This window comes from Lepidochelys olivacea (assembly GCF_965140295.1).
Source record: "Lepidochelys olivacea isolate rLepOli2 genome assembly, chromosome: 1".
In the NCBI taxonomy this organism is placed as follows: domain Eukaryota; kingdom Metazoa; phylum Chordata; order Testudines; family Cheloniidae; genus Lepidochelys; species Lepidochelys olivacea.
Window position 1 is genome coordinate 350,300,449 of NC_140411.1, and position 13,596 is coordinate 350,314,044.

General features: G+C 64.5%; 1 protein-coding gene across 2 annotated transcripts in view; it reads right to left on the reverse strand.

The window, feature by feature from the left end:
• The window catches only part of CCDC136 (coiled-coil domain containing 136), a 38,641-nt gene extending 25,520 nt beyond the window's left edge, over positions 1–13,121 (reverse strand). For both annotated transcript variants that reach the window (XM_084615974.1, XM_084615975.1), the window contains exons 1-3: positions 13,051–13,121; positions 2,671–2,874; positions 1,547–1,621 (exon numbers count right to left, since the gene is read on the reverse strand). In XM_084615974.1, coding sequence (XP_084472100.1) covers positions 1,547–1,621; positions 2,671–2,874; positions 13,051–13,087 — 316 coding nt within the window. In that variant the 5' untranslated portion in view covers positions 13,088–13,121. The remainder of the gene's footprint in view (positions 1–1,546; positions 1,622–2,670; positions 2,875–13,050) is intronic.
• Between the last annotated feature and the right edge of the window lie 475 nt (positions 13,122–13,596).

The window sequence follows — 13,596 nt, forward strand, 5'->3', positions numbered from 1 at the left end:
ACATTGTCCGCTTGTGCCCAGCTAGTCAGCTCGCTCTGTGTCTCTGACCCGTCCTCTTCGCCGTCCCCTCTTCCCCCGTCTCTGGGCCCTCTGCAAACTGCCAGGGAGGAGCAAATGTTCAAAGGCCCCAGGTCATTAAGGAAATAGCACAGGGCCAGGAACCGATCCCTGCAGGACCGCACTGGAAACACCCCGTCAACGCTGGCTCCCGGTTTACACTTACAGCGGGTGACCCAAACCACGGGGGCGGGGGTGGGGCGGGGTGTCATTTGTTTTCTTTCGTTAGTGGCCCAGACAAGTGTCTGAGCTCCCCCGAGCTGGGAAGGGAACCAGAGCGTCCCAGCGAAATACAAGCTCAGCCAGAGCGTCCCAGGAGTGAGCCCCTTCTGCCTGATCTGGCCCACCTTATAATTCGCTTGCCCGCTCTGGTTCCCTTCCCCCGACCTGCAGAAGAGCTCGGGGAAGCCCGAAGGCTCGTCCACTTCAGCAAAGCTCCGCTAAAAGACGTTCCCTTGGCTCTCGAATACCCTGGCACCAACACGGCTACCACACAGCGAGCAGGGCGAGCCCCAGCAGTTAGGCAGTTTTTAATCCATTTAAGCCACCAGCACAGATTAGAGCAACCCCAAGGCCTGCCCCGAGTGATAACTGGCAGTCTGTGCCCCCACAGGCCTGCTGTAGGGGGTGGAGTAGAGCTGGACGCCCAGGATATTGCCCTTTGCCCCGATCTAGCTAGCACACAGCCCCCTGAGCCATAGGGAACCCCTTTCTGGGGCTCATCTCTAGCCCCCTATCTTACTCGCCCTCTGGAGGGTGCTTTGTTTAGAGCAGCAGCAGGTGGCTCGGCCCTGCCTCTCCTGAGCCCTCTGAGCTGACACCCCTGGGGGCGCTGCGTGTGCCTGGGAGCAGGGGCAACGGGGGAGCCCTGGGGTGGGCAAAGGCCCCGTTTCTCGCACTGGCTCGTGACCGACTGTTTCCAAACATTTTGGAGCCCAGCGGCAGCCGCTCAGTGGGGAGCCGGCAAAGCAGCCCTGCCCCACAGGGCTGCAGCAGAGTGGGGCAGGTGCTGGGAAATAAAGGGTTAAATGATCTGGAAAGAGAGCCCCCCGGCCAAGCAGTGATGGGCGGCCACTGCTGGGCCGGGGCCTGGCAGCTGCTCAAAGGCCCACAGCAATGCTGCCCGGCCATTCAGGACAGGAAGCGAAGAGGAATCTTGTTTCAAGGGGATGGAAGGAGCGAGAATGGAATTGCCTGAGTTGGAATTTGGCGAGGACATTGGGATTAACGTCTGTCTGTCTGTCTGTCTGCCAAATGAGCCCATCGCCAGCCACTGCTCCATCTAATTTCTGGGAGAGTCAGAACACGAAGCAAGGCAGGACATGTGAAAGGCCATTCGCTCAGGGAAGGCCCCGGCCAGTCCACCAGTGCTAAGTATTCCCAGTCTGGGAACAAGCACACCATGGCGTGACCGGGCAGCAAAGGAAACCATTTTATCCCCAGCACGGGCAATAATTAACCTGTGGAACTCACTGCTGGGGGGGGTTACCTTGGAGCCTCTGGATCTGTTTGGTGAAGATCTCAGCCTGCCGGGCACTGGCCAGTCGCTCGTCCTCCAACAAGCCTGCAGCAGAGAGCGCGAGGTCAGCAGGCAGCGTGCAGAGACCCTGCTCCTGCACCCACCCTGCCATGTGGATCAGAGGAATGGGGCTGCAGGCCCCCAGCGCCTCAGCTGGGCTACATGCCACGGTACACAGGGAGGGACGTCCTGGGGGAACATGAGCCCAGCTGAGCCCTCCAGGGGGGAGAGGGAGAATTGCCCCCAGCCACCCCACGAGCATCTGGAGAGAGACAGAAGGGACATGGGAAGGGCATGGGCGGGGCTGGGAGCCCTGCGTGGACCCCAGCCCGCCCAAGGGAACGGGAAAGCCCATGGCACCGAGGGAGCTGTGCATGGGAACCTGTGCAAGCACGAGCCCCCCCGTGCCCCATGGTGCTCAGGAGAGATCACAAGCCCCCCTGGTGCCCCATGCATGGGGACCTGAGAGAACATGACAGAGCTCTGGTGAGACCACACCTGGAGTATTGCGTCCAGTTTTGGGCCCCTCGCTACAGAAGGGATGTGGACAAACTGGAGAGAGTCCAGTGGAGGGCAACGAAAATGACCAGGGGCTGGGGCACATGACTTACGAGGAGAGGCTGAGGGAACTGGGCTTACTTTGTTTGCAGAAGAGAAAAGTGAGGGGGGATTTGATAGCAGCCTTCAACTACCTGAAGGGGGTTCCACTGTTCTTAGTGGTAGCAGACGACAGAACGAGGAGTAATGGTCTCAAGTTGCAGTGGGGGAGGTCTAGGTTGGATATTAGGAAACACGATTTCACGAGGAGGGTGGTGAAGCCCTGGACTGGGTTCCCTAGGGAGGTGGGGGAATCTCCATTCTTGGAGGTTTTTAAGGTCAGGCCTGACACAGCCCTGGCGGGGATGGTTTAGTTGGGTTGGTCCTGCTTCGAGCAGGGGGTTGGACTCGATGACCCCCTGAGGTCTATATGATTCTGTGGAACACGCACCGTGCCAGGAGTTCACGAGAGACGCCCTGTGCACACAAGTCACCTTCCCGTGCTCTCCTGCTCACACGACTCCGCATGGCCCCAGGCCAGCGTGTGCCGCCCTTACCCTGTAGCTCCAGTGAGTCATCCTCATGCTTCGCGGTCAGCTCCCGCGTCTCCTCCAGCTCCTTCAGCAGCTGCAGCACCTGGGCCCTCAGGTCTTCCATCTCCTGGTCCGTCAGGCCCAGCTGTTTGTCGCCCTCTTCCGTGAAGCCCACTTTCCCCACATCCTCCTCCTCTTCCTCCTCTGGGTCCGGGGCATCCACATCGCCTGGCAAGGAACACTATGTGAGCCACCTGCCGCTGACCTCCAGCCCCTCGCAATGCACTCACTGCTTGTGCCCCAGGCCACGGCTTGCAGCAGGGAGCCAGACCACCCCCTGCCATGCCAGCCTGGTACCAGGCCTCTGAGCCCGCGGCAGAGACAAACCTCTGAGTCATTGCAGCGTGGAGGGGCAAAGGCCACCCTGGCCCGGCTGGAGAAGCGGATTCCGCCCCGCCGCACGCGACCCACTGGCTCCACCTGACGGCAACGGCCGGAACCTCTCCAGCCAATTGGCTCTCGAGGTGGGGCACCCGCCGGGCCCACACAGGCAGCCACAGGGATGAAAAAGGGGGTCCCCTCCTGAGGTCCATCCAGAGCTGACCCCAGGGGCCTGAGAGAAATGGCTTGGCTGGAGGCAGATGGGGGAGAATTGACGGGGCTTCCCAGAGCCGCTCGTTAAAATTCTGCCCCCATGGTGACCGGAGAAAGGGGTAGGGGCTGGAGTCACCTCCACCGATGCTGCTAAGCCCCCATGCCAGGCACTGTGTACCCCTGGCGCTCACAGGACCACTGCTCCGGGGCCACGGGCAGGCATTTCCCAGGGCCTTGGGGTCCCCCGCAGAGTCCCCGTTTCTCCACCCGTCACAAGCACACACCATCCCTCCGTACACTTGTTTCCTCCCTACGTGGCTTGCTGGGCATGGCAGGAGAGGACAGATGACCTGGCAGGCAGGTCCCTGCTACCCTGGGCAGGGGTGAAGGGCTGGGATCCCCTCTCAGCGCCACCCCATCAGAGGCTCCCAGGCCTCAAGGGAAAGGGCGGGGGGGACTGGCGGCTGTCTTTCCTCACTTTGCCTGTAACACAGACAGTGGCAGCTCCCCACTCCCTGGGGCGGGGGGGGTTCAGCTTACAAGGAGGAAAAATGGACCACACAGGGCCCCACCCACTGCCTCCGTCCTGCCTGTTTGCCCATCTAACACCCCTCCCCCCCCCCCCCCCCGCAATGGGGAACATCATCGACTGCTCGGTTAGAACCATCGCTCACTGCTGCCCCTCACCATGGCATCTGGGCGCCTGCCATATACAAGCTGTAGCATCAGCCAAGTCCCCAGTGGGCTTCAGGGAATCCGTGGCACCTCCCCCTTTGGGGGCGTCTGGGGAGAATGCAGCTAGTTTAAGCACGTAGAAACGTCAAACCTGAGTTCATGCAATGGCCAGATGACAAAGGTAGGCCCTAATCCTGCAAATGCTCGTGCATGTGAACAACGTCACACCCAGGACTAACCCCAGCATGACCAGTTACTCACACGGGGCACATAGGATCAGACCTCATTCCCACAGGACGCCGGGCAATCCCAAAGTTAGGGATCTCCTAGCAGCCCTCAGTGTCCCCCCATGGCCCAGCCTCAGTCAGATTCTCTTCTAGTTTACACCAGCATCAGTCTGGATTAACTCCGCTGACGTCAACAGCCTTGCCCCGGGGTTAAAGCGACGGGAAAGGAGGGTCACAGGACAGAGATCCATGGAGCCGCCTGAGCGGAACTGACAAGCTTACGGACAAAGTGTAATGGGCCAGGGTATGAAATACGAGGTCAGTGGCCTCACACCAGGGATGGACTTGGCCCAGTCCATACAATGGGAATGAGTTACTCTTGTGGTATTCCTGCCTCCTTGTGTTTTAGAGAGTTGACCAAAGGGGGATAGGCTAGAGGTCTATAAAGTCATGACTGATGTGGGGACGTGAATCGCGAAGTGTTATTTACCCCTTCCCATAACACTCGAACCAGGGGTCACCCAATGAAAGTAAGAGGCAGCAGGTTTAAAACAAACAAAAGACAGTACTTCTTCACACGACACACAGTTAACCTGTGGAACTCATTGCCAGGGGAATATTGTGAAGGCCAAAAAGGAATTAGATAAGTTCCCGGAAGATAGGTCCACCAATGGCTATTAGCCAGGAGGATGGGCAAGGATGGTGTCCCGAGCCTCTATTTGCCAGGAGGATCAGGGACGCAGCCCCCCATGCTCTGGGTGTCCCTAGCCTCTGGCTGCCAGAAGCTAGGAGTGGACGAGAGTGGATGGATCACTCGATAACTACCCTGTTCTGTTCATTCCCGCTGAAGCGTCTGGCACCAGCCAGGAGACAGGGCTAGATACACAATGGCTCAGTCTGGCCATTGTTATGTTCTTAAAGCAACAGCATCAGGTTAAAACCTTTTGTTTTTTAATCAGGGGGCAGACTTTCAAAGACACATAGGAGCGGGCCATGCCCACACAGGAGGCCAATGGGAGCCGGGCATTTGCCTCCCCCTGCTGCTTTTGAAAACCTCTCCCAAGATAATGAAACCAGTCAGTTCTTCCAGCCCCAGTCCCTCGGTTACTTTCCACAGGTTCCTCATCTTGGAGAGTGAAACCAGGCTAGTCCGGTCCTGCTGCCAACTCGCCAGGCCTGGCTGGAGGCGGCCAGGGCCGGGTTACGGACCCCGAAGGACAAAGCGGGCGTTCTTTAACAATCCAGTCTAACGGGAACTGACAGGACAAGAAACTAAAATAAACCCAGAGACCGGATTCTCTTGGTCCCACAGCTACTCTAAGCTTCTGTTTACAAACTGAGGTTTGGGCAGATTTGACCTCCATGGTGCCTTTACACTTGCAAAATTCTCTTCTCCCCACCACCTGAGCAGAGTTAAGTGTTTTCTATTTGGACAGTCACGTAGGAAGAGGCTGAGACAACGTCTCTGTTGCGCTGGCCCGAAGGGACATGGCCCTTTGCTAAACACACAAAGAGTATTTTTAAGGAGCGCAGTGGTCCCCGATTTTGATGATTTACGACGGAGAGGCTGTTCCCCACCCAGAAAAATAACTTGTTTCTTCTGCTTGCTTTTTACCCCAAGCCTCAGGGACATGGAGTCTGGTCTGGGTTGACTGGAGAAGCGGTGGGAGGTCTCTGGGAGATGCAGGAAGCTGGTGCAGGGGTATGAAGCCTGAGCCAGCCTTGCTCCCCTGGGAGGGGCCTGCAGCACAGCCCATGACCCGGCCCGAAAAGCACGGGGCTCACGCGCACTCCACTTTAATCTCCTTGGCAGGTGGGTGTCTTCAGCCAAACTGCAACATCGCACGGAGCTGCCACCGAACGACATGTTACGAGGCCTGCACCATGAGTGCCACAGATTCGGTAACGAACTGGAGGGATGTCTGGGTCAGAACTGTGCACCCATGTGTCATATGCACTATACTGCGACCAGCTAGTGATGAGTCCCCTTTAGCTCTGCGGCCGGTGCATTTGGAGCAGGGGGGGTCTGGGTGCGAGCTCGGCTGTCGCTGGGGAGCTCTGGCTGTCCAGGGTGGCCCTGGAGTTATTGCAATAATGTTTCTACCTGCACAATTGGAAAAGCAGCCAACAAATGAGTCCCTGCCCCACACACGCTTCCTGCAGACAGATCTGAGGTCCCACCACTGCTCCCCTGAACTGAGCTGGAGCAAGGACTCGCTAGCTGAGACCCTCTCTTCGATTAGCATGCTGAAAGCCCTGGCACCAGCCCGTCCCCCTTTAGAGTGACTCTCCCTTGTCTGGTAGGGACAGAGAAGGGAGCCAGCCGGCTCCTAGTGCGACCCCAATCTCCTTGGCAAGCTCCATCCCACTGGGTTTGCCAACTCTGCCTCGGAGAGCAGGGGCTTGTGACAGCTCTAGGAGCTAGGCAGGCCAGGGCTCTGCTACTGACTTCTTTCTGTGGCCCTGGGCAAGTCCATTCAGCATCCAGTGCCTCAGTTTCTCCCTCTGTAAAATAGGGGTAAGGATCCCAAGCCACCCACCCTGAGGAGCTGGGAGGATGAACTCCTTAAAGTGCCTTGAGATCCACAGTGAGGGAGGGAAGTGGTCAGTGAAAAGCATTGACAGGGCCCATACACCATTCCCTGTCCCATCACACTGGGGCGGCCGGGGGGCTCCATCCTCAGCTAGGCAGCAGGCTGGTTTCTTGGGCACGTCCATCAGAGGGCTCTTTGGTCTCCTCTCAATGAGCTCCTTGCAGCCCAGCCGTGGGGCGCTGGTAGCTGGGGGAGTCTGGGCTCCAGAGGAGTGGGGCTAGCTGGCTGTCCAGAGCCCTGGATTCTCTCTTCCCACTCCGCCAGCCCAGAATCCCATCCCCACGAAGAAGACAAGTCATGGGGCACTCGCATGGGACGGCTCGTTCTGGCCGTTCTCCCGCCCGGGGTCCATCTGGCCGATTTCCAGCGTCGGCTCTTCGGGGTGCCCGCTTGGTGCTGCTGTAATTAATGGGGACGGGGGAAATCGTCGATCCGCAGGGAGGGCGCCCCTTCCCGTGCGCAGCGTGACACCACAGGGCTGGCTCGGCCAGGGCTGGGGCGATGGAGGCCCAGCTGTGAGCAGCGAATCCCTTCCACGAGGAATAAAAGGAACAAAAGCGAGGTTTATCCTGCTTCTTTCCCCGCCCCCTGGGATCTCCGGCCTCCCTGCCCCAGAAGGCCCGGGATAACCCCATCACCGCGCAGTGCGGGTCTAGCCCGTCGCGAAGGAGGCCGGGACAGGCACCTCCGCTGGGAAGAGAACCCCAGTGGCACAGGACCCAGATCTCCTGATTCCCAGTGCAGGGCTCTGGGCCCTGGGCCCCACGGCAGCCCCGATGGCGCATGGACAGAGAGGGCCCTGCTGCCTCACTAGCCAAGTCCTTCAGCCCCCAGCCTCTCTGCGGAGGCTGCCAGCCGGGTCGTGGGGGCTGACCCCCACCGCCCTCGCCCCATTGCACAGTGGGCAGATCGGGCTCCCCGGGAGGGGCGGAGCCACCCGGAGCTGCGAGCCCCAGAGCCCAGGGCTGCTCAATAATGCATGGCCAGCCGGGCCAGCCGCGCTGTCTGGGCCACATGGGGAGGGACTGGAGCCGCCCCAGCCACAGGCCCGCTGGAGTGGAGGAGACGATGGCCCCGGTGCAGGACTCTCCCTGCAGACCCCCAACCTGCCCGGGACAGCCGAGCTCTCCCGGGCTGCAGAGACGGGGGGTAGGGAGGCGAGCGACTGGCGGGGGGCTGGGAATCCAACGGGCGAGCTAGGCTGCGCCCCACCCACCCGGCGTGGGGGAGAGACCCAGGCTCCCCCTGCAGGAGGGTCTCCACACACGGGGGGCAGCGGTGACGGGGGCGTAACAGACACTGCCTCTGCTGGGGACCCACCCCAGGCCCCTCACCACCGAGCACCTCAGCTCCCCCGAGCGTGCCAAGGGAGAGGCTCCACCGGAGGGAGTAGTAGGCTGCTCCGGCCACTGGGGCTGGCCACTAGGGGGAGCCGGGATCGCGGCCTGGCGGGAGCCAGGCAGGACGACACCAAGGGGCAGGAGGCTGCGGTCTGGGCTCCGCTGTCCAGAGCCGGCCCAACGGGGCGAGCTGGGACCGGGCAGGCAGGAGAGCAGCTGGGCAGCCCCCGGGCTAAGGCCTTGCAGAGGCTCTGACGCTGGGCTACAAGATGCCACCGTCTGCCCCTGAACTCAGCGGGCTGGACCGGGCCAGGCTGGTCGAGGCCAAGCTGGGCCGGGAGTCTCCTCTCCAGGCCAGTCCCCAGGCCGTGGCTGTGCCCGGCGGCCGGCAGCGCTGGGACGGGTCCATGGAGCATGAGGCGGGGTGTGAGCTGCAACCAAGGAAGCAAGTGAAGCTTGTACCGCCCGGCAAGCGTCTGAGGGGCACCGGCAGAGCTGGGGGGTGGGAGCCTGGGGCTGGGCTAGCAGGGGGCTGTGGGTCAGGAGTGAGGGGCACCGGCAGAGCTGTGGGGGTGGGAGCCTGGGGCTGGGCTAGCAGGGGGCTGCGGGTCAGGAGTGAGGGGCACCGGCAGAGCTGGGGGGTGGGAGCCTGGGGCTGGGCTAGCAGGGGGCTGCGGGTCAGGAGTGAGGGGCACCGGCAGAGCTGTGGGGGTGGGAGCCTGGGGCTGGGCTAGCAGGGGGCTGCGGGTCAGGAGTGAGGGGCACCGGCAGAGCTGGGGGGGTGGGAGCCTGGGGCTGGGCTAGCAGGGGGCTGCGGGTCAGGAGTGAGGGGCACCGGCAGAGCTGGGCGGGTGGGAGCCTGGGGCTGGGCTAGCAGGGGGCTGCGGGTCAGGAGTGAGGGGCACCGGCAGAGCTGTGTGATGGGCAAGACCCCAGGGCGAGAACCTCAGGGAGGCGGCAGACTGGGGGGGTTGAAGGGCAAGCTGACCCGCAGCCCCCATCTGCTGTTCCAGTCCTGGGTACCCCCCATCTCTGCCCCCCCCAGCTCAATCTTGCACCCCTCCCACCCGCCGTTACAGCAGCCCGGGGCAGAGCCGACACCCAGAGCCGGGCTGGCAGAGCCGGGCAGTGGCTCGTACCCACACAGGGCGGGCAGGCCAGGATCTCACAGGGACACATGCCCCCCGCACCCCAAACAGAGTTCACTCTTTGACACGCCCACCCGGCCTGGCAGCGGGTCCCACTGGGGGGGGGGCACCGAGTTCCCCACACCTGTGGGCCAGGCTCTGAGCCTGCCCCATGCGTTCAGGCGGACTCCCCCGCACTGCCAATCAGACCCAGCCCGACAGGGGCACGGGGGGGGGGGCAGGTGTCTGGGCTGCTTCATTCAGCCTCTGGCCCCCACTAGCCTCTGGGCTATTTTTAACCCTGATCTATGTTTTGCTCTGGGCCCCCGCTGTCAATTACGCTCCTGTTCCCATGACAACCGAGAGGAGCCCAGAGACATCAGGGGCCAGAACCCCTGGGAATCTCACCTTTGCCACCTACCGGCTGGGCTCCTGGGGGGGCCTCGGACCCACCCCCTGGAGCGTGCTCTGGGGAGGGGCAAGGACGTTCCCCCCCACCACCCCCCTCCAATTCTGCCGGTGCCCCTCACTCCCCACCCACAGCCCCCTGCTACCCCAGCGCTGGCTCCCCCCCAGCTCTGCCAGTGCCCCTCACTCCTGACCCGCAGCCCCCTGCTCCCCCAGCCCTGGACTCCCCCCACCGAGCTCTGCCAGTGCCCCTCACTCCCGACCCGCAGCCCCCCCCCAATCCCTCTCTCGGCCAAGCCCTTCCCAAACTACTGCCCCCTTGGAGCATGGACGGGAGAGAGCGGCTGGAGCAGGGGAAGAGAGGAGAGTGACTGGGGCGGGGCGGGGGGTGGAGGAGGGAAGCTGACAGTGAAAGTCGCAGGAGGAGGGGAGATGAGGCAGGTGCACACAGGGCCCCAGCCTGGGCGACCAAGTGCCCCGTGCCTGTGCCCGCAGACAGCTCGGAGCGATGGGCACCGCCACCACCCCACCCCGGGGGGGCACTGACTCTGAAACCTACTGATGGCAGGTACCCCAGCAACCCGCGGGCTCACTCTGGCACAAGCGGGAGGGGCTTGCCTCTTGGGCGGAGCTTGGGAGAGTCCATCCCCTCGTTCTTTTCCAAGCTGCCCCTTGGCGCAGAGCCGCTGCCCAGCAAGGGGGAAGCCATGGCAGCGAATCAGCCCAGTTCCGGTTCCTCACAGGCCCCGTGGACCAGTCCTCCCCGCACAGCCCCTGTGCCAGTGGGAATGGGCAGCCCAGAGAGCCGTCGGCCCATGCTGATCCTAGCCAGGACGCTGCGCTCCAAGAGCCACTCCCCCCACACCCCCATCCGCTGCTGTTCTGTGACAGCACATGGGGGGTGAGCTCCCTGGCACCCCCAATCTGCCCCCCCAACACACACATGCTCTGGGGTTCTGCCCCCAACTCTGCAAGGGGAGTGGGGTCTAGTGGTTAGAGGTGGGGTGGGGGGGCTGGGAGCCAGGACTCCTGGGTTCTCTCCCCAGCTCTGGGAGGCGAGTGGGGTCTGGCAGTTAGAGCAGGGGGCTGGGAGCCAGGACTCCTGGGTTCCAATCCTGTCACGGATGCTTTTCCCTGAGTTCGCCGGGGCAGGGGATTCTGAGGCTGAATGTCTAATGCGCCTTGATGTGCTCAGATGCCAGGGCAGGACAGCACCATGTTGCCCTTGCTTCTGCTCACAGACTGGGGGGCGTCAGGACTCGGGGAGCCAGCCTGTCCCCCGCACTCCAGGGGCCAGTGCAGGATCATTTTCCAGGGTTCTGACCCACAACTGGACAGGGGCCCCTCCATGCCCCACACACGGACCCATTCCAGCATCTCCTCTCCCTCCCGGTAGCCCTGGTCACTCTGGGGAGGGTGGAGGCTGCAGGGCTGGGACGTTCGCCCCCCTCTCCCCCCATCCAGAAACAGCTCCTCATCTGCGTCCACAAGTTAATTACATAACTGGGTCACGTGCCATTCCCGGGGGGAGGAATGCAGCCAATGTGCGTTGAGCTCCCAGGGATGGAGGGGAGTCGCCTGGCACAGAGGCCAGCTGCCTGCCCAGGCAGAGGTGCCCCATCATACCCCCCCCCATAGTCAACGGACACCTGGTCTCTACCCTGGGGAGTCAGGACTAGAACCCGAGTCCCTCTGCTCCAAAGAGCTGGGCTGAGCCCAATGGAGCAAAAGGAGAGCTCCCTCGGCCAGCGCAAGCAGTGGGCCCTTATCCCCTTGCAGGGCAACGTGCACAGATGTGCCCCCAGGGGAACTGCACAGCTCTCCCCCAACTCTGCTGAGCCATGGTGCCCCTAAGTGCCCATCCCCACGCCAGCAGAGCAGCCCCACCCAGACAGAGCATCGTGCTAGTTAGCCTGGCCCCAGGACATAGCCAGACATCCCTGAAGTCCCCGCAGCCCAGCCCCCGATCCCAGCCGGGCACCCCTGGGGTCCTCGCAGCCCAGCCCCCGATCCCAGCCGGGCACCCCTGGGGTCCTCGCAGCCCAGCCCCCGATCCCAGCCGGGCACCCCTGGGATCCCCGCAGCCCAGCCCCTGATCCCAGCCGGGCACCCCTGGGATCCCCGCAGCCCAGCCCCCGATCCCAGCCGGGCACCCCTGGGATCCCCGCAGCCCAGCCCCCGATCCCAGCCGGGCACCCCTGGGGTCCTCGCAGCCCAGCCCCCGATCCCAGCCGGGCAGCTCACTCCCCCGCTCTGGGGGGTGCTGGGGGGGGTGGAGGGCGCAGCATGTGGGGTGGGGGGCAGCCCAACAGCGAAGGGATGGAGAGCTGTGGGGAGGTGGAGGGCCCAGTGGGGAGGGTGGAGGGCTGTGGGGGGGCATCTGGAGGGGGGCACTGGGGGAGTTTGGCAGCCCGGCGGGGGGACTGGAGGGTCTGGCGGGGGGGTGTCCGGCGCAGGGGGGGGCACTGGCAGAGGATGGCAGCCTGGCAGGGGGAGGATGGAGAGATGCAGGCGGGGGTGTCTGGTGCGGGAGGGGGGCACTGGGGGAGGATGGCAGCCGGCGGGGGGGGATGGAGAGATGTGGGGGGGTGTCCAGCACGGGGGGGCACTGGGGGAGGATGGCAGCCTGGTGGGGGGAGGATGGAGAGATGCGGGGGGGGCCGGGGGGGGTCACTGGGGAGGATGCCAGCCCGGCGGGGGAACTGGAGGGTCCGGCGGGGGGGAGGTGTCCGGCGCGGGGGGGGGCACTGGGGGAGGATGGCAGCCCTCAGGGGGGGATGGAGAGATGCGGGGGGGGAGTGTCCGGCGCGGGGGGGGGCACTGGGGGAGGATAGCAGCCCGGGGGGGGATGGAGAGATGCTGGGAGGGGGTGTCCGGCGCGGGGGGGGCACTGGGAGAGGATGGCAGCCCGGCGGGGGGATGGAGAGATGCTGGGGGGGGTGTCCGGCGCGGGGGGGGCACTGGGGGGGAATGGAGGGTTCGGCAGGGGGGATGGAGAGATGCGGGGGGGGTCCGGCGCGGGGGGGGCACTAGGGGGGAATGGACGGTCCGGCGGGGGGGATGGAGAGATGCGGGGGGGGTGTCCGGCGCGGGGGGGGCACTGGGGGGGAATGGAGGGTTCGGCAGGGGGGATGGAGAGATGCGGGGGGGGGTCCGGCGCGGGGGGGGCACTAGGGGGGAATGGACGGTCCGGCGGGGGGGATGGAGAGATGCGGGGGGGGTGTCCGGCGCGGGGGGGGCACTGGGGGAGGATGGCAGCCAAGCGGGGGGGATGGAGAGATGCGGGGGGGTGTCCGGGGCGGGGGGGGCACTGGAGGGTTCGGCAGGGGGGATGGAGAGATGCGGGGGGGGGGGTCCGGCGCGGGGGGGGCACTGGGGGAGGATGGCAGCCCGGCGGGGGGACAGGAGGGTCCGGGGGGGGGGCCGCAGCCCCACTGACCTGCCCGCTCCTGCCTCCGGCCCGGCTGCTGCGCCATGGCCGCTCCCCGAGCCGCTGTGTGGACGCGGAGCCAGGGCGGGGGCGGGGGCGGGGGCAGGGGCGGAGCAGGGCCGCCCCCCAGCTTGGGGGCGGGATCCAGCGGGGCCCCCCGCAGGGCCTGCTGCGGGAGAAACCCCCCTCCGGCCTGCTCCGCTGCAGCCGATGGGGGGGTTCACCCCCCCTCCCCCACGGAGGCCTTTAACTCTTCGCCTTCTGGAGCCTGGCCGGGGGGGTTACCGGGGGCCACGCGAGCCCCGGGCGCGGACAGGGCAGGATCGGGGCCCCCTGCTCCGGGAAAGCCATGCTCCGTGCTCCGGCCCCAGCCCTGCGCAGCCCCTTGGGATCGCTCACCCAGGGGAAATGCAGCCGACTCTGGGGTGGGGCGTGGCAGCCGGGGCATGGCCCTGCGGCCGCCCCCCCTCAGGGAACGGGGGAGGGGAGACCCTGTGTCCAGCTGCGGGGGGGCCGGGGAAGGCTGGGGCTGGGGGCTTTGGCCAGGAGGGCGGA